Source organism: Heptranchias perlo, chromosome 10, assembly GCF_035084215.1.
Source record: "Heptranchias perlo isolate sHepPer1 chromosome 10, sHepPer1.hap1, whole genome shotgun sequence".
Taxonomy (NCBI): domain Eukaryota; kingdom Metazoa; phylum Chordata; class Chondrichthyes; order Hexanchiformes; family Hexanchidae; genus Heptranchias; species Heptranchias perlo.
Genome location: NC_090334.1, coordinates 2,364,353 through 2,382,831, shown reverse-complemented (window position 1 = coordinate 2,382,831; position 18,479 = coordinate 2,364,353). Strand labels below are relative to the sequence as shown.

Sequence of the window (18,479 nt, the reverse complement as noted above, 5' to 3'; positions counted from 1 at the left end):
CCACATGGGACTACAATATATTGGCAATAACAGAGACCTGGCTCAAAGGAAGGGTGAATTGGGAACTTAATATTCCTGGCTACAAGGTATTCAGGAAAGAAAGGGAAGGAAATAAAGGAGTGGGGTGGTTGATCAAAGAAACTATTGTGACACTGGAAAAGGATAATGTAGTCCAAGGGTCAAAGACAGAATCTATTTAGTTAGAATTAAGGAACAATACAGGAGTTATTACACTACTGGGTGCATACTATAGGCCAGCAAATAGTGGGAAAGAAATCGAGGAGCAAATTTGCTGGCAAATTACAGAAAGATGCAAAAACTATATAGAGTAGTGATAATGGGCGACTTCAATTATCCCAACATAGACTGGGAAAATAACAGTGTGAAGGGCAAAGAGGGAGAAGAATTCCTGAAATATACAAGAGAACTTTCTGGAACAGTGTGTTTCCATCTGAACCAGGAAGGAAACATGTTGGATGTGGTTCTAGGGAATGAAGGGTGGAGCATGTTTCAGTGGCGGAGCATTTGGGGAACAGTGATTATAATATTAGGTTTAGAATATTTATGGAAAAAGACAAGGAATACTCAAATGTGAAAATACTTAAGTGGAGGGAGGGCTAATTTCAGTGAGTTAAAAACAGATTTTGCCTAAGTGGATTAGAATCAAAAAATTAGCAGGCAGAACAGTAATTGATGGGAGGCCTTCAAGGAGGAGTTCATTCGGGGACAGAGTAGATACATTCCTACGAAGAGGAAAGGAAGGACCTCTAAAGCTTGAGCTCCCTGGGTGACTGAAGATATAGAGATTAAAATGAAACAGAAAAAGGAGGCTTATGACAAATGTAAGGTTCATAATACAGTAGAGAACCAAGCTAAATACAGAAAGTACAGAGGAGATCTAAAAAAAGGGAAGGGGGGCAAAGAGAGAGTATGAGAATAGATTAGCTGCTAACATAAAAGGGAACTCAAAAGTCTTTTATAAAACATAAATAGTAAAAGGGTAGTCAAAGGAAGGGTGGGACCGATTAGGGTCAAAAAAGGAGATTTTCTTGTGGAAGCAGAGGACACAGCTGAGGTACTAAATAAATACTTTGCATCAGTCTTCACTAGAGAAGTTGTAGCAGTAAAGGAAGAAGTAGTAGCGATACAGAGGAGGTACTTAAAAGATCGGCAGTACTCAAAGTAGAAAAGTCACCCAGTCCAGATGGGGTGCATCCTAGGTTAGTGAGGGAAGTAAGGGTGGAAATTGCAGAGACTCCAGCCACATTTATCCAATCCTCTTTAGATATAGGGACAATGCCGAGGGTGGGGAAACTTTGAGACACAATAATCCGGGACAACTAAATGGCACTTCGAAAAGCATGGGCTAATAAAGTGAAGTCAGCACGGATTTTTTAAAGCAAAATTGTGTTTGACAAACTTGATTGAGTTCTTTGATCAAGTAACGGAGAGGGTTGATGAGGACGTTTTAGCTAGGAGAAAAGATTGGATAGGCTGGGGTTGTTTTCTTTGGAACAAAGGAGGCTGAGCGGAGATTTAATTGAAGTGTATAAAATTGTGAGGGGCCTAAATAGAGTGGATAGGGAGGACCTACTTCCCTTAGCAGAGGGGTCAGTGACCAGAGGGCATAGATTGAAAGTAATTGGTGGAAGGATTAGAGGGGAGCTGAGGAGAAATTTTTTCACCCAGAGGGTAGTGGAGGTCTGGAACTTACTGCCTGAAAGGGTGGTAGAGGCAGAAACCCTCAACTCATTTAAAAAGTATTTGGATGTGCACCTGAACTGCTGTAACCTACAGGGCTATGGACAAGTCCTGGAAAGTGGGATTAAGCTGGACAGCTCTTTTTCGGCCAGCATGGACACGATGGGCTGAATGGCCTCCTTCTGTGCCATAACTTTCTATAACAGTGTGGTTGATGTGTGTATGGACTTTCAAAAGGCATCTGAAAAAGTACCACATAATAGACTTGTAAGCAAAATAAAAGCCCATGGGATTAAAGTGATAGCGTGGATACGAAATTGGCTGGGGGACAGAAAGAAGAGTAGTAGTGAACGGTTGTTTTCAGACTGGAGGGAAGTATACAGTGGTGTTCCCCAGGGGTCAGTATTAGGACCTGGATTAGTTATTGTATTAGTTACAATATTAATGACCTGGACTTCGGTATACAGGATATAATTTCCAAGTTTGCAGATGACACGAAACTCGGAAATGTGGTAAACAATGTGGAGGATCGTAACAGACTTCAGGAGGAGAGACATACTAGTGAAATGGGCAGAGACTTGGCAGAAGGACAAGGCACATGGGAACAACACCACCTGAACATCCCCCTCCAAGTCACATACCATCTCGACTTGGAAATATATCGCCGTTCCTTCATCGTCGCTGGGTCAAAATCCTAGATTTCCCTACCTAACAGCACTGTGGAAGAACCTTCACCACACGGACTGTAGCGGTTCAAGAAGGTGGCTCACCACCACCTTCTCAAGGGCAATTAGGGCTGGTCAATAAATGCTGGCCTTGCCAGCGACACCCACATCCCATGAACAAATTTAAAAAAAAAAGAAATTTAATGCAGAGAAGTGTGAAGTGATAAATTTTGGTAGGAAGAATGAGAGGTAATATAAACTAAATGGTGCAATTTTAAAAGGGGTGTGGGAACAGAGAGAAGTGGGGGTGCACATACACAAATCTTTGAAGGTGGTAGGACAAGTTGAGAAAGCTGTTAAAAAAGCATATAATAGAAGCATAGAGCAGAAAAGCAAGGAAGTTATGTTGAACCTTTATAAAACACTGGTTTGGCCTCAGCTGGAGCAGTGTGTTCAATTCTGGGCACTGCACTTTAGGAAAGATTTCAAGGCCTTAGAAAGGGTGCAGAAGAGATTTACGAGAATGGTACCAGGGATGAGGGACTTCAATTATGTGGAGAGACTGGAGAAGCTGGGGTTGTTCCCCTTAGAGCGGAGAAGGTTAAGAGGAGATTTGATAGAGGTGTTCAAAATCATGAAGGGTTTTGATAGAGTAAATAAGGAGAAACTGTTTCCAGTGGCAGAAGGGTCGGTCACCAAAGGACGCAGATTGAAGGTGATCGGCAAAAGAGCCAGAGGCGACAAGACGAAACATTTTTTTTAATGCAGTGAGTTGTAATGATCTGGAATGCACTGCCTGAAAGGGTGGTGGAAGCAGATTCAATAGTAACTTTCAAAAGGGAATTAAATACTTGAAGGGAAAAAATTCACAGGGCTCTGGGGATAGAGCAGGGGAGTAGGACTAATTGGATAGCTCTTTCAAAAGAGCCGGCACAGGCATGATGAGCTGAATGGCCACCTCCTGTGCTGTACCTACTATGATACTACGAGAATTACAGAATTATAGTCCCCCACACAGTGCAGTATCCAGCATATGTTCAAGGAAGCTTAGAGTGCAGAGAAAACTATTTTCTATTGTGTGTTTATTTGGTAAGGATGGGATTTTAGATAATAACAATTGGTCCCCTGAAGTTTTTAAATCCGTGTACTGTAAAAGTTATTTCTTTAATGTGCTTTTCTGTCTATTGTTTCATTGTAGATATTACTATACACGCGAGAAAATACTATGATCTGGTTTGGTCCAAGATGTGTTACTTGTGTCTAGTTCCCTTATTGACGGCATGTCAAGACTGTTTAAAATGTTTATTGAACAAACTACACCTGAATTGGTTTAACAAGAGTATTTTGAGATGATTGCTAATGAGTTAACACATATTAGTCACTCAATACAGTCCAGTAATTGAATGTTTCATGAGATGGATCTCGCTGAAAACCAGCTTAATATAATGAAATGTGCAAACACAGACCTGAACGACATGCTCATGAACTATCTCTACCTGGAGCTCTAGAGTTGGAGCCTATTCCTAGGAGCCCATATATCCAGACCACCCAGATAATGCAAGGATGGGCCATATTGGAATTGGGCCACAAGCCAACAGACCCATCCTAGAGATTATCACGGGGCAACAATCCAATCCTGGAAAACTCAATTCCATGTAGGCAAGACTACAGAAATCAGGACACTGCTGAACCAGATGAATTGAACAGATATTTTGCATCCGTCTTCACTGTAGAGGTTACAAATAACATGCCAGAAATAACTGTGAATCAAGAGATGAAAGGGAGGGAGGAACTTAAAACATTTACAATCACCAGGGAAAGGGTTCTGAAAAAATTATTAGAACTAAAAGCTGACAAGTCCCCAGGTCCTGACGGACTTCATCCTAGGGTCTTAAAAGAAGTGGCCGCAGAGATAATAGATGCATTGGTATTAATTTTCCAAAATTCCCTAGATTCTGGAAGGGTCCCATCAGATTGGAAAATAGCAAATGTAACTCCTCTATTCAAGAAAGGAAGGAGACAGAAAGCAGGAAACTACAGACCAGTTAGCTTAACATGTCATAGGGAAAATGCTAGAATCTATTAAGGAGGTTATAGCAGGGCACTTAGAAAATCTCAATGCAATCAGGCAGAGTCACACCGCTTTGTGAAAGGGAAATAGTGTTTGACTAATTTATTAGAGTTCTTTGAGGAAGTAACTAGCAACATGGATAAAGGGGATCCTGTGGATATGGTGTACTTCGATTTCCAGAAGGCTTTTAACAAGGTGCCACATCAAAGGCTACTACACAAAATAAGAGCTCATGGTGTAGGGGGCAACATATTAGCATGGATAAAGGATTGGTTAGCTAACAGGAAACAGAGAGTAGGCATAAATGGGTCATTTTCAGGTTGGCAAGATGTAACGAGTGGAGTGCCGCAGGGATCAGTGCTTGGGCCTCAACTATTTACAATCTATATCAATGACTTGGATGAAGGGACCGAATGTATGGTTGCTAAATTTGCTGATGACACAAAGGTGTGTAGGAAAGTAAGTTGTGAAGAGGACATAAGGAGTCTGCAAAGGGATATAGATAGGTTAAGTGAGTGGGCAAAAATTTGGCAGGTGGAGTATAATGTGGGAAAATGTGAACATGTCCACTTTGGCAGGAGGAATAGAAAAGCAGTATATTATTTAAATGGAGAGAGATTGCAGAACTCTGAGGTACAGAGGGATCTGGATGTCCTAGTGCATGAATCACAAAAAGTTAGTGTGCAGGTACAGCAAGTGATTAGAAAGGCAAATGGAATGTTGTCATTTATTGCCAGGGGAATGGAATATAAAAGTAGAGATGTTTTGCTATAGTTGTACAGGGCATTGGTGAGACCACATCTAGAATACTGTGTGCAGTTGGGGACTCCTTATTTAAGAAAGGACATAATTGCTTTGGAGGCAGTTCATAGAAGATGCACTCGACTGATTCCTGGGACGTGGGGGTTATCTTACGAGGAAAGGTTGGACAAGTTGGGCCTGTATACATTGGAGTTTAGAAGAATGAGAGGTGATCTTATTGAAACATATAAGATCCTGAGGGGACTTGAAGGGGTAGATGCTGTGGGGATGTTTCCACCTGTGGGAGAGACTAGAACTAGGGGCCACAGTTTAAAAATAAGGGGTCTCCCATTTAAGACAGTGATGAGGAGAAATTTTTTCTCTCAGAGGGTCGTGAGTCGGTGGAACTCCCTTCCCCAGAGAGCGGTGGAGGCAGGGTCATTGAATATTTTTAAGGCTGAGTTAGACAGATTCCTGATTAACAAGGGAGTCAAAGGTTATAGTAGGTAGACGGGAAAGTAGGGCTGAGGTCAGAATCAGATCAGCCACGTTCTTATCAAATGGCAGAACAGGCTCGAGGGGCCGAGTGGCCGACTCCTGCTCTTAATTCGCATGTTTGTATGTACCCCAGGGACTGCTATCAAATGATCTTATCCTCAAACAGCATGCTGCTTAGCTTGCTCTGCCTTGCCACGTTCCTGCCTGGTTTCAAAAGCCTTCTCTTCGACTGTACCTTTGGTCTTTCATCCTAATTCTTCCCATTTTTTTATTTTCCTCCTTAATATAAAGCTGACATCTTCCTGCAAGTGAGAGCACTTTAGAATCACAGGCTATTGTTGCCAGCATGTGCACAATCATACTAATAATCCCGATTTGATCAGGTATTCTCCTCTAACTACTGAGACAAAATCGTAGTGACTTCACAAAATAATGGAAGAGTATATCCCGATTTGTGATTAATTCTGATTAATGTTAAGATATTTATATTAACTGTATTCTTTGTATACATTTTTAAACTGAGTTAAATTAAGACTGAACCAGTCTAAGGCACTCCAGGTTGGACTCCCTTCCTCCACCCTCTACTATCCATAAACTTCAGCTCATCCAAAACTCTGTTGCATGTACCTTATTCTGCACTAAGTCCTGCTAGCCCATCATCCCTGTCCTTGCTGAGCCACATTGGCTCCTAGTCTCCCACGACCTCAAATTTAAAATTCTCATCCTTGTATTTAAATTATTCCATGGCCTCACCCCTACCCACCTCTAATGTCCTCCAACCCTACAACCCCTGCCCCAATCTCTGCATTTATCGCATTCCAACATCTTGTGCAACCCCTCACTCCATCGCTGGTGGTCGTGCCTTCAGCCACCTAGGTTCCACAATCTAGAATTCCCTCTCTCATCCATCTTTCCACCTCCTATAACACCCTCCTTAAAACCCACCTCTGACCACCAACCCCCCCTCCTAATCTCCCCTTCTTTGGTTCAGTGGCATTTTTCCTCACACCCCTGTGAAGCACCTTTGGATGTTGTGTGTTGTATAATTGCAAATTGTTGCTAAATGTTGATGAAAAAAAAGTTATTTGTAATTTGCATCGTTCCCTCTCCCTTTAGCTTCCTAATGTGCCACATTATTTCCTGCATAGGAGAGATCAAATTAACTGTACGACTCTGGCAATCCAACTCTTTAACCAGTTGCAGGGGTGTGCCTGGTTATGTTGCATTTCCTTAACTGAATAGTGAAATCATGCTTATTGCTGTCAGTAGAGTAGTAGTGTATGTGGGAGTCAAGCAGGGCGAGGGGTGTTCAGGGAAGACAACCAGTAGTCAAAGGTATTTCTTCAGCAAGGTTTGGAACTGCAGAGATAGTTTAATTCGGAAGCCAATGTGTAAGTTTCGAAACAAAATCCCCAGAAATATCGATTTCTTGCATCAGATCCTTGGGTGGGCAAGTGCTTTTTTGCCCCAAATATACCCAGGTTAATAAAGGGTCTTATGCTATGTACCCGTTTATATTTTTTTTTTCTATTTAACAAATGAAATAAGATAAACCTTATTAAATTTGTTAATGGTAAACATTTTATTTGTGTATTTTGAAAGTTACACCAGCTGTTCTGTAACATCCCATTTCAAATTAGGTATTCCCAACCAGAGAATATAATTCATCAGGGCTCCAATGTGATCCTTTTACTTTAAAGTTTCACTTCAGCTTTCCTAATTCTGAGTATTAAAGCAAGCTCGACTAGCCCCCAGTCCACAGTGAAGCCTGTCTGTGCAGATCCCATATACTCTTTCTCAGTTTCTTTCTCTCAGTTGCTTTCTCTCTGTAATAGAAAAATAAAAAATTCTTTAATGTTAAAAACTTTTTATTTTCCTTTTTAAAAAAAATTGTCTCTGGCTCTTTCTATCTTCCAGTTCTAATACTATTCTCCTCCCCCCACTCCAATCCCAATCCATGCTATCTCTAGTTTAACTCTTCATTTGCAGTCATCTTTTATTCCTATTATTTCCCAGCTGTAGGAGGAGGAGGAGAAGAAGGAGAAGGAGAAGAACTTGCATTTATATAGTGCCTTTAATGCAATAGAACGTCCCAAGATGCTTCACAGGAGCAATTAGCAAGCAAAATTTGACACCAAGCCACATAAGGAGATATTAGGGCAGGTAAGTTTTAAAGAGCATCTTAAAAGGAGGAGATAGAGATAGAGGTGTGGAGAAGTTTCGGGAATTCCAGAGTTTAGGGTCTAGGCAGCTGAAGGCACGGCCGCTAATGGTGGGGCGATTAAAATCAGGGATGCGCAATAGGCCTGAGCTGGAGGAGAGCAGAGATCTTGGAGGGTTGTAGGCTGGAGGAGGTTACAGAGATAGAGAGGGGCGAGGCCATGGAGGGATTTGAAAACAAGGATGAGGATTTTAAAATCAAGGCGTTCCTGGACCGGCAGCCAATGCAGGTCAGTGAGCTCAGGGGTGATGGGTGAATGGGACTTGGTGCGAGTTAAGATACGGGCAGCAGAGTTTTGGATGAGCTCCAGTTTACAGAGGGTGCAAGGTGAGAATCCGGCCAGGACAGCATTAGAATAGTCCCTAACTTTGTCATTTCCCCAGTCTCCATATCCTGGACCCACAAACATCATGCTTTGCCCTCCATCAACATCACTGCAATCCAAGTGCATGCAGATTACTGCTTCTGTTGGGACATCAAAACAAAACTGCTCTTAACTCCACCATTATTGTAACTTACAGAACTTAAGCCGTGTTTCATTTTAATGATGTTAGCAGTTATTAACCATTCAAAAAAATGCTGATATTGATTTTCGTGGTTAAGTTTTCAGGCCAATTAACTTTTTAAACTGAGAAACCAAGGTGAAGAACCGAGCCCCATAGTGCAGAACACTACCGAACCGAGCCCCATAGTGCAGAACACTACCGAACCAAGCCCCATAGTGCAGAACACTACCGAACCGAGCCCCATAGTGCAGAACACTACCGAACCGAGCCCCATAGTGCAGAACACTACCGAACCGAGCCCCATAGTGCAGAACACTACCGAACCGAGCCCCATAGTGCAGAACACTATCGAACCATTATGCGAATGTAAAAACCCAGACAAACTGGCTGAGTTGAAACAAATAAGCTTTGATGTGTTAATATTTGTTAACTGCTTGCTTCATTGTGCGGAGTGGTCAATTAAGTCAAATGGGGTTTGCAGCAAGTTGACAGTTAGGTGGAAACTGTTAACGCTCCAGGGCACAGTCCCCGAGTGTACAGACATTCCTTCTGTCTTTAATCTCATGTATGATTAACAGCTGTATTTGAGATTAAAGGTTGCATATTTGATTACTTCTGTTGCTGGTCAAACTTCAAAGATGAAGAAAAGTATATATTGGAAAGCTTTGCAAGCATGTTATTCAGTTCTTCTGCAGTCATCACAGGGACTAGAGACTGTAGTCTGAGAAAAGCTGGTGTACAGGTTATGTTACAGACTCAGGTCCAGGTCTCGTATTAATGAGCAAATTATTGGAGCAGAGGGCTGTACAGTTTGTTATTTTTGTATTGAGGTGATGTAGGTAAAGTTTCATAAACTACTGGAATCTGCTGTATTGTCTATTGCTACTGCTTATCTGTTACTTTTAATAACCTTATTCCATAGTTTACAGCCTAAAGCATGGTTTGATAGGTTTTTTTTCTACTGCTTTCCCCAAGTCTAGGAAATCCTAAGAGGGCTTGCACCATATCCAGCAAGCTAAATACAGCACCAAGGTTATCTGTTCAATCCCTAGGCAACACTACAATACCAGGGACCAAAAGCTTATTTATGTGTGATGCAGAGCATGAAAGAATATCTAAGCAAAACCCAAAAGTGTAATTGTGAGTCAAGAAGTGATTAGGCAGAGCTAAGCTTGGGTCTTAAAAAGCTGTAGATTGTAGGATGGTAAGGAGTTCCACAGTTTTGAGTTCTGGGAAGGAATGAGTAGGAGATGGAACAATAAGATTCAGTAAGGAAGTGCACATAGGACATGCAAGTTCTTTTAAACAAATATAGGCGCAATGACAAATTAAGAAACCTAGTGTTACGCTGTTTGGAAGGTAAATATTAGAGTTGCCACCTGTGACAAAAGCAGGGCTCTTGTCCTCCTTCAAGTAGAGAAAATGTATTTTTTTTAATACTATGTGCCGCTTAGGGCATACAAGGTTAACTTGTTTCTGAATAGAGTTAAGATAGATGCTGTCTTTCCTTACTAAGCTATAAGATGGAATTACTGTCTGCCATATGTAGGCAGATTCTTCGGTCCCCAGACTAGCTGGGATGCAGAAACTTTGCCCTATGGCTAAATATGGTTAAAACATGGGCCCGTTGTGAAAGGTATCTAGCGAAGTGATTCTACATAAATCATGTACTGGAGCGTCTTTGATCAATGCTTTATTCGGGGCTGTTTTGTCTGGGATATATACTGCAGACTTTCCTCAATGGCCTTAGTTAGTGACAAGTTCAGAGTTTCTATTTTTGGAATTGACACTCAATTTAACGGGCATCGATAGCAACTCACCCACGTACGGGATTTATTAGTGACTATTTTATATTTATTATATTTATGACCTCTAGCTTTGGACTCCTCTGCAAGTGGAAACATTTTCTCTACTTCTACACCTCTATCAGGTCACCCCTCAGCCTTCTCTTTTCGAGCGAAAATAGCCCCTTTCCTGCGAAGTATATCCCCTCAGTTCTGGTATCATCCTAGTAAATCTTTTTTGCACCTTCTCTAGGACCTGTATATCCTTTCTATAGTATGGAGACCAGAACTGTTCACAGTACTCCAAGTGTGGACTGACCAAGGATCTATACAAGTTTGACACAACTTTCCTGCTTCTATCCCTCTAGAAATGAACCCCAGTGCTTTGTTTGCTTATTTTATGGCCTCTTTAACCTGCATCAAAACTTTTAGTGATTTGTGTATTTGTACCTCCAGATCTCTGCTTCTCTACCCCATCGAGTCTATTATCCAGGCAGTATGTGGCCCCCTTATTCGTCCTACAAAAAGGTAATCTCTCACACTTATCTATATTGAAGTTCATTTGCCAATTACACACCCATTCTGCAAGTTTATTAAAGTCTTCCTGTATTTTGTCGCAGTCCTCCTTAGTATTAACTATACTGCCCAATTTGGTGTCGTCCGCAAATTTTGAAATTGTTTTTCTGATTCCCGAGTCCAAATCATTTATGTAAATAGTGAACAGTGGTCTCAGCACCGATCCTTGTGGAACACCACTTCCCACCTTTTGCCAGTCTGAGTAACGACCTTTAACCACTACTCTGTTTTCTGTTTTGTAGTCAGCTTGCTCTCCATTCTGCTACTTGCCCCCAGTCAACATGCTCTGACCTTAGTCTTGAGTCTACAATGCGGTACCTTATCAAAGGCCTTTTGAAAATCCAAATTTAGTCCAGCCACTGCATTACCCTGGTCAATCCTTTCTGTTACTTCTTCAAGGAATTCAATAAAGTTTGTCAAGCATGGCCTTCCCTTTTGAAATCAGTGCTGACTATTCTTTATTATATTTTTGGTTTCTAGATGTTTTTCTATTATATCTTTGAGTAAGGATTCCATTATCTTTCCTACCACAGATGTTAAGCTAATTGGTCTATAGTTTCCTGGACTTGTTCTATCTCCCTTTTTAAAATACAGGAATCACATTAGCTGTCCGCCAGTCCTCTGGCACTATTCCCTTTGGTAGGCAAAATAGTAATTGAAGAATGGGAGGCATTCAAGGAGGAGATAGCTCAGATGCAAAGTAGACACATTCCCAATGGGGGAAAGGAAGGGCATCCAAAGCTAGAGCTCCCTGAATGACTAAAGATATAGAGATTAAAATGAAACAGAAAAAGGAGACTTATGACAAATGTACAGTTCATAATACAGTAGAGAACCAGGCTAAATATAGAAAGTACAGAGGAGATCTAAAAAAGGGATTAAGAGGGGCAAAGAGAGAGTATGAGGATCGATTAGCTGATAACATAAAAGGGTACCTAAAAGTCTTCTATAAACAAATAAATAGTAAAAGGGTAGTCAAAGGAAGGGTGGGACAATAAGGGACAAAAAAGATCATCTTGTGGAGGCAGAGGGCATGGCTGAGGTACTAAATGAGTACTTTGAATCGGTCTTCACTGAAGATGTTGTTGCCAATGTAGCAGTAAAGGAGGAGGTAGTAGCAATATTGGAGAGGGTAAAATTGATCAAGAGGAGGTACTTAAAAGGTTGGCAGTACTCAAAAGTAGAAAAGTCACCAGGTCTAGATGGGTTGCATCCTCGGTAGGGAAGAGAGGGTGGAAATTGTGACGGCTCTGCCCACAATCTTCCAATCCTCTTTAAATATGGGGACGGCGCCAGAGGACTGGAGCATTGCAAATGTTACACCCCTGTTCAAAAAACTGGAGGAGGGTAAACCCGGCAATTACAGGCCAGTCAGCCCAACGTTGAGACACAATAATCCAGGACAAAATTAATTGGCACTTGGAAAAGTATAGACTAATAAAATGAAAGTCAGCATGGATTTGTTAAAGGAAAGTCATGTTTGACAAACTTCATTGAGTTCTTTGATGAAGTAACGGAGAGGGTGGATGAGGGTTGTGCAGTTGATGTTGTATATATGGACTTTAAAAAGGCTTTCGATAAAGTACCACAAAAAAAATGTTAGCAAAATTAAAGGCCATGGAATTAAAGGGAAATGGCAGCAAGGATACAAAATTAGCTAAAAGGACAGAAAACAGTAGTGGTAAACGGTTGTTTTTCAGACTGGAGGGAAGTATACAGTGGTGTTCCCCAGGGGTCAGTATTAAGACCACTGCTCTTTTTGATACATATTAATGGCCAGGACTTGGGTATTCAAGGTATATTTCAAAGTTTGCAGATGACACAAAACTCAAATGTAGGAAACAATGTGGAAGATAGTAACAAACTTCAGGAGGACACAGACAGACTGGTGAAATTGGCAGATAATATTTAATGCAGAAAAGTGTGAAGTGATACATTTTGGTAGGAAGAATTAGGAAAGCAAATATAAATTAAATAGGACAATTTTAAAGGGAGTGCAGGAACAGTGAGACCTGGGGGTGTATGTACACAAATCTTTGAAGATGGCAGGACAAGTTGAGAAGGCCGTTTATAAAAAAAAAAGCATATGGGATCCTGGGCGTTAATAGAAGCATAGAGTACAAAAGCAAGGAAGTTATGCTTATAAAATGCTTATGCTTATATCAGTTATGTTTATAAAACACTGGTTAGGCCTCAGCTGGAGTATTGCATTCAATTCTGAGCACCACACTTGGATATCAAGGCCTTAGAAAAGGTGCTGAAGTGATTTACTAGAATGGTGCCAGAGATGAGGTTACGTCAGTTGTGTGGCGAAACTGGGATTGTTCTCCTTAGAACAAAGGTAGTTAAGGGGAGACTTGATAGAGGTGTTCAAGATCTAGTTGTAATGATCTGGAATGCGCTGCCTGAAAGGGTGGTGAAAGCAGATTCAATAATAACTTTCAAAAGGGAATTGGGTAACTACTTGAAGGGAAAAAAATTACAGGGCTATGGGGAAAGAGCAGGGGAGTGGGGATAATTGGATAGCTCTTTCAAAGAGCCAGCAGAGGCAAAATGGGCCGAATGGCCTCTTTCTGTGCTATAACATACTATGACACCATCTACTGACTATAATTTGGATCACTGACAGAGTTACATCAATCTCCGACCCCCACTCCAAATATGAAAGACTCATTCTGCATCTCAAGTATTAAATCACTTATGGGTCTTTCATACGCGAGTATATCTGGAATTAACATACAATGATGAATTGTCCTGTTCTGTAGGACTATGCTCCTTGATATAACTTTGAGCATTGCCCGAATTATGAAACACTGCATAGTTGTGAACAGCGTTATTATTTCTCATGTGAAATATTCCTCCTATGGATTCAAATTCTCAACCACAGCATTAGAACAATCTTCTACCAGTACTCTACTCACCCAAGAGCAGCAGGTGTCTGCCGTGTATGTGGCTGAGGAGTGGTAGAGGTGGTTATCACGGTAAGAGATCCATCTGTCCCAGTCTTCTCCCAGTCGAAAGGGTCACTGTCAACGACCCCATGTGCTTTAATGCTGTTGTCAAACACAGACATCAACAACTGCAGAATAAAGAGAAATAAAAGCAGATCAGAATTAACTAAATTAAAATACAATAATGGGCCAGCTATACTGCTCTGAAATGGTTAGAGAGAAAATGATACATAGCTGGCAGTGATTACAAACCAGGGATCTCAACAGCAGATTCAGAACCACTTACAGGAAAGCTCAAGTGATTTAGAACGGTTTTCAGAGTCCCCAAGATGAGAATGCTGCCTTGAAATCACTTAAGATTTGATTTTACAATAACGTGGAATTCATGTGGTAGACTTTATTCTGTTTTGCATTTTTGCAAATGTTGTAGAATCAATGACCAACATACCATGCCATTGCAAAATCATGGCCACTCTGAAGGATTATTGATGAATCACTTAAGTTCATTGAGTAGTAGTCAAGAACTAGTAAACAGGAAATGAAGAATTTCTATTTCTTCTCAAATTTTTAGTATTTGAAAATATGGCTGAATTCAAAACAGTGTAGTTTTGAATTCAGCCATATTTTCAAATACTAAAAATCGATAGACCTGTAAACTTACCAAATCACCAACTAAAATAGCAAAACAACCGCAAGAGGTCCAACACTACTGATGACAGGGAAAAACAGTAAAAGCTCTTTGTTGAGTCTTGCATTTGCATCCTTCTGCAATACTGCATCACATTCAACATTTCACACGTTGTTATATTTTATTTGATGAGTTGAAATAAAAAGCAATTCCAATTTAATTTGTGAAGATGAAGATCTTCCCTGCTGCTTTTTTCATGTTGCAGCATATATATCATAGTATATCATATCATATAGCGGGTGCAGCACAGGAGGCGGCCATTTGGTCCATCCTGCCTGTGCCGGCTCTTTGAAAGAGCTATCCAATTAGTCCTACTCCCCTGCTCTTTCCCCATAGCCCTGTAATTTTTTTCCCTTCAAGTATTTATCTAATTCCCTTTTCAAAATTACTATTGAATCTCATTCCATCACCCTTTCAGGCAGTGCATTCCAGATCATTACAACTTGCTGCATAAAAAAATGTTTCCTCATGTCGCCTCTGGCTCTTCTGTCGATCACCTTAAATCTGTGTTGTCTGGTTATCAACCCTTCTGCCACTGGAAACAATTTCTCCATATTTACTCTGTCAAAATCATTCAATTTTGAACATCTCTATCAAATCTCCCTTAACCATCCCTGTTCTAAGGAGAACAACCCCAGCTTCTCCAGTCTCTCCACATAACTGAAGTCCCTCATCCCTGGCACCATTCTAGTAAATCTCTTTTGCACCTTCTCTAGGGCCTTGACATCCTTCCTAAAGTGTGGTGCCCAGAAATGAACACAATACTCCAGCTGAGGCCTAACCAGTGCTTTATAATGGTTAAGCGTAACTTCCTTGCTTTTGTATTCAACGTCTCTATTAATAGAGCCCAGGATCCCATAAGCTTTTTTTTTAAACAGCCTTCTCAACTTGTCCTGCCACCCCCAGGCCTCTCTCTTCCTGCACTCCCTTTAAAATTGTACCATTTAGTTTATATTGCTCCGCTTCATTATTCCTACCAAAATGTATCACTTCACACTTCTCTGTTAAATTTCATCTGCCGTGTGTCTGCCCATTTCACCAGTCTGTCTACATCCTCCTGAAGTCTGTTACTATCCTTCACATTGTTTACTACATTTCTGAGTTTTGTGTCATTTGCAAAGTTTGAAATTATACCCTCTATACCCAAGTCCAGATCATTAATATATATCAGAAAGAGCAGTGGTCCTAATATTGACCCCTGGGGAACACCACTGAATAACTCCCTCCAGTCTAAAAAAACAACCGTTCACCACTACTCTCTGCTTTCTCCCCTTCGCCAATTTTGTATCCACACTGCCACTGTCCCTTCAATCCCATGGGCTTTAATTTTGTTTACAAGTTTACTATGTGGTACTTTATCAAATGCCTTTTGAAAGTCCATACACATCAAACCTCTCCGTTACTTCATCGAAGAACTCAATCAAGTTAGTCAAACACGATTTTCCTTTAACAAATCCATACTGACTTTCATTTATTAGCCCATACTTTTGTAAGTGCCAGTTAATTTTGTCCCAAATTATTGTGTCTCAAAGTTTCCCCATCACTGACGTTAGGCTGACTGGCCTGTAATTGCCGGGTTTATCCCTCCCCCTTTTTTGAACAGGGGTGTAACATTTGCAATCCTCCAGTCCTCCGGCACAATCCCCATATCGAAGGAGGATTGGAAAATTGTGGCCAGAGCCTCCGCAATTTCCACCCTTACTTCCCTCAGTAACTTAGGATGCATCCTATCTGGACCAGGTGACTTTTCTACTTTGAGTACTGCCAATCTTTTAATACCTCCTCTTCATCTATTTTTATCCTATCCAACATCACTACTATCTCCTCCTTCACTGCTACAATGGCAGCACCCTCTTCTCTAGTGAAGATCGATGCAAAGTATTGATTTAATACCTCAGCCATACCCTCTACCTCTACAAGATGATCCCAGTCAGTCCCACCCTCCCTCTGACTACCCTTTTACTATTTATATGTTTTTTTAAAAAGCTTTTGGGTTCCCTTTTATGTTAGGTGCTAATCTATTCTTATATTCTCTCTTTGCCCCTCTTATTTCCTTTAGATCTCCTCTGTACTCTCTGTAGTCAGCTTCATTGTTTTGCCACTTCTGGAACAAGGTTACAGTTTCACAATGAAATCTTAATTATAGTAAATAAAAAGTAAGCTTAGTTACCTTGTAGGGTTTTATCATTCATTGAATAATAGAATCCCACACAAACTGTAGGAGCTTGCCCAATCTTGCTTGGCTCTGGGGACTCGTGCTTTTTTTAAAATTCCAAAGTCATTGGGATTGTTCCTTACTTCACTGCCCTGCTCCCGCCCTGTACAGAGGCCAGTGCCTGTGCAATTCTTTTGTATGATCACAAAAATAAGTTTCTTCAAATTTCTTAATGATCAAACAAAAATAATGATTCCAGCAGAGGTGGTCGGGAGACATCCCGGTGTGTGAGGGATGCTATTGTTAAGAGAACGACAAAGATACTACAAGGTAGGTAATCTTATTATATCAATGAGGCATCTTCGACACAATGCAAGAGCCATACCAGAGGAGGGAGGCCCTGGCTGGCCCCAATCTTTGTTGCCAAAACATCTGCTGAAAACACAGCTGTGTCTAAGTGTAATGCTAACCTTAGCAGATACAGCATGGGACAATTTAAAGGTGGATCGATAAGAGTTACTGGTGAGCAATAGGCCTTGATCTGGGAATCCCACCTTCTCTTCCCGAGATCAGTCAATTCAATAAGCCCTTGTGATCGACACTGATTGATGCCTGCAAAACCGAAACTTCCCAAGAAGGGTGGGGAAGGCTACGACTGACCAGAGTGACCCAACACATTGTGGCTGTAATTTGATTTCTTAGAACTTTTACTTTTTGTTTTTAGGTCCACCTTTTTATTAATACTAGAGTGCAGAGACTCGTAGGCAAGATTTGGTGGATTGTGAACTGGGGAAGACACAGTTTGAGCAATTCTCATGTCAATGTTCAACAGAAAATGGACCATCACATTTCTTGCACTGTTTGACAATCAACAGGGGCAGCGATATCTCCCTACCTGAAGGTCCTGATAACAGCACTCCTTGTGATGGATTTGAGTAGAGAACAACCAATCCGTCTCTTATTTCTTAACTACGATTTAATTGCTAATATTATGAGTCTCTGTGCAATGTATTCTCCTTCGTTTGATTTTGTTTGATCACCTACCTGGCCAACAGAACATTAGGGTACATCCCCTGCAATCAGAGTTTGGTAGAGCGTGAGGCAGCAGCTTATTATACACATTTTTTACTGGGCTTTGGTCTGAACAATAAAACAAAGACTCCACCCAGGATACTATGTTTTTTCTCAAAAATTTTAGACAACAGCAATCGCAGCAGAGATCAAAGTGGTGCATCGGAGGTCTCCATCTCTTGCATCTTATTGAGTCTTCATTCTAGAGACTAGGGGCCTGCTCAAAGTCAGAGTACTGAGCTCTCTGCTGCAACCTCTACCACTGAGAAGGACAAGAGCAGCAATATTATAGGAATACTATCACCTCCATGTCACACAAAATCCTGACACTGTTCCTTCCTTATCACTGGGTTGATATCCTGGAATTCCCTACATAATGGGAGCATCATCACAACGATGCTTGAACTGTACAAAACACTAGTTAGGCCACAGCTTGAGTACTGCATACAGTTCTGGTCACCACATTACAGGAAAGATGTGATTGCACTAGAGAGAGTACAGAGGAGATTTACAAGGATGTTGCCAGGGCTGGAGAATTTTAGGTACGATGAACGATTGGATAGGCTGGAGTTGTATTCTTTGGAACAAAGGAGGCTGAGGGAAGTCTTGAGGTATATAAAATTATGAGGGGCCTAGATAGTGTGGATAGGGAGGACCTATTTCTCTTAGCAGAGAGGTCAATAATCAGGGGGCATAGATTCAAAGCAATTGGTAGAAAGATTAGAGGGGTGCTGAGGAAAAATGTTTTCATCCAGAGGGAGAGAGGGGTCTGGATCTCACTGCCTGAAAGTTTGGTAGAGGCAGAAACCCTGATCGCATTTAAAGGGTACTTGGATGTGCACTTGAAGTTA

The 18,479-nt window shown here is 41.1% G+C and overlaps 1 protein-coding gene across 2 annotated transcripts in view; it reads right to left on the bottom strand.

Annotated features, from left to right (window-relative positions):
- Nucleotides 1-18,479, bottom strand: part of ttbk2a (tau tubulin kinase 2a) — a 224,498-nt gene that overhangs the window by 74,684 nt on the left and 131,335 nt on the right. For both annotated transcript variants that reach the window (XM_067991120.1, XM_067991121.1), the window contains exon 10: nt 13,685-13,842. In XM_067991120.1, the coding sequence (XP_067847221.1) occupies nt 13,685-13,842 (158 nt within the window). The remainder of the gene's footprint in view (nt 1-13,684; nt 13,843-18,479) is intronic.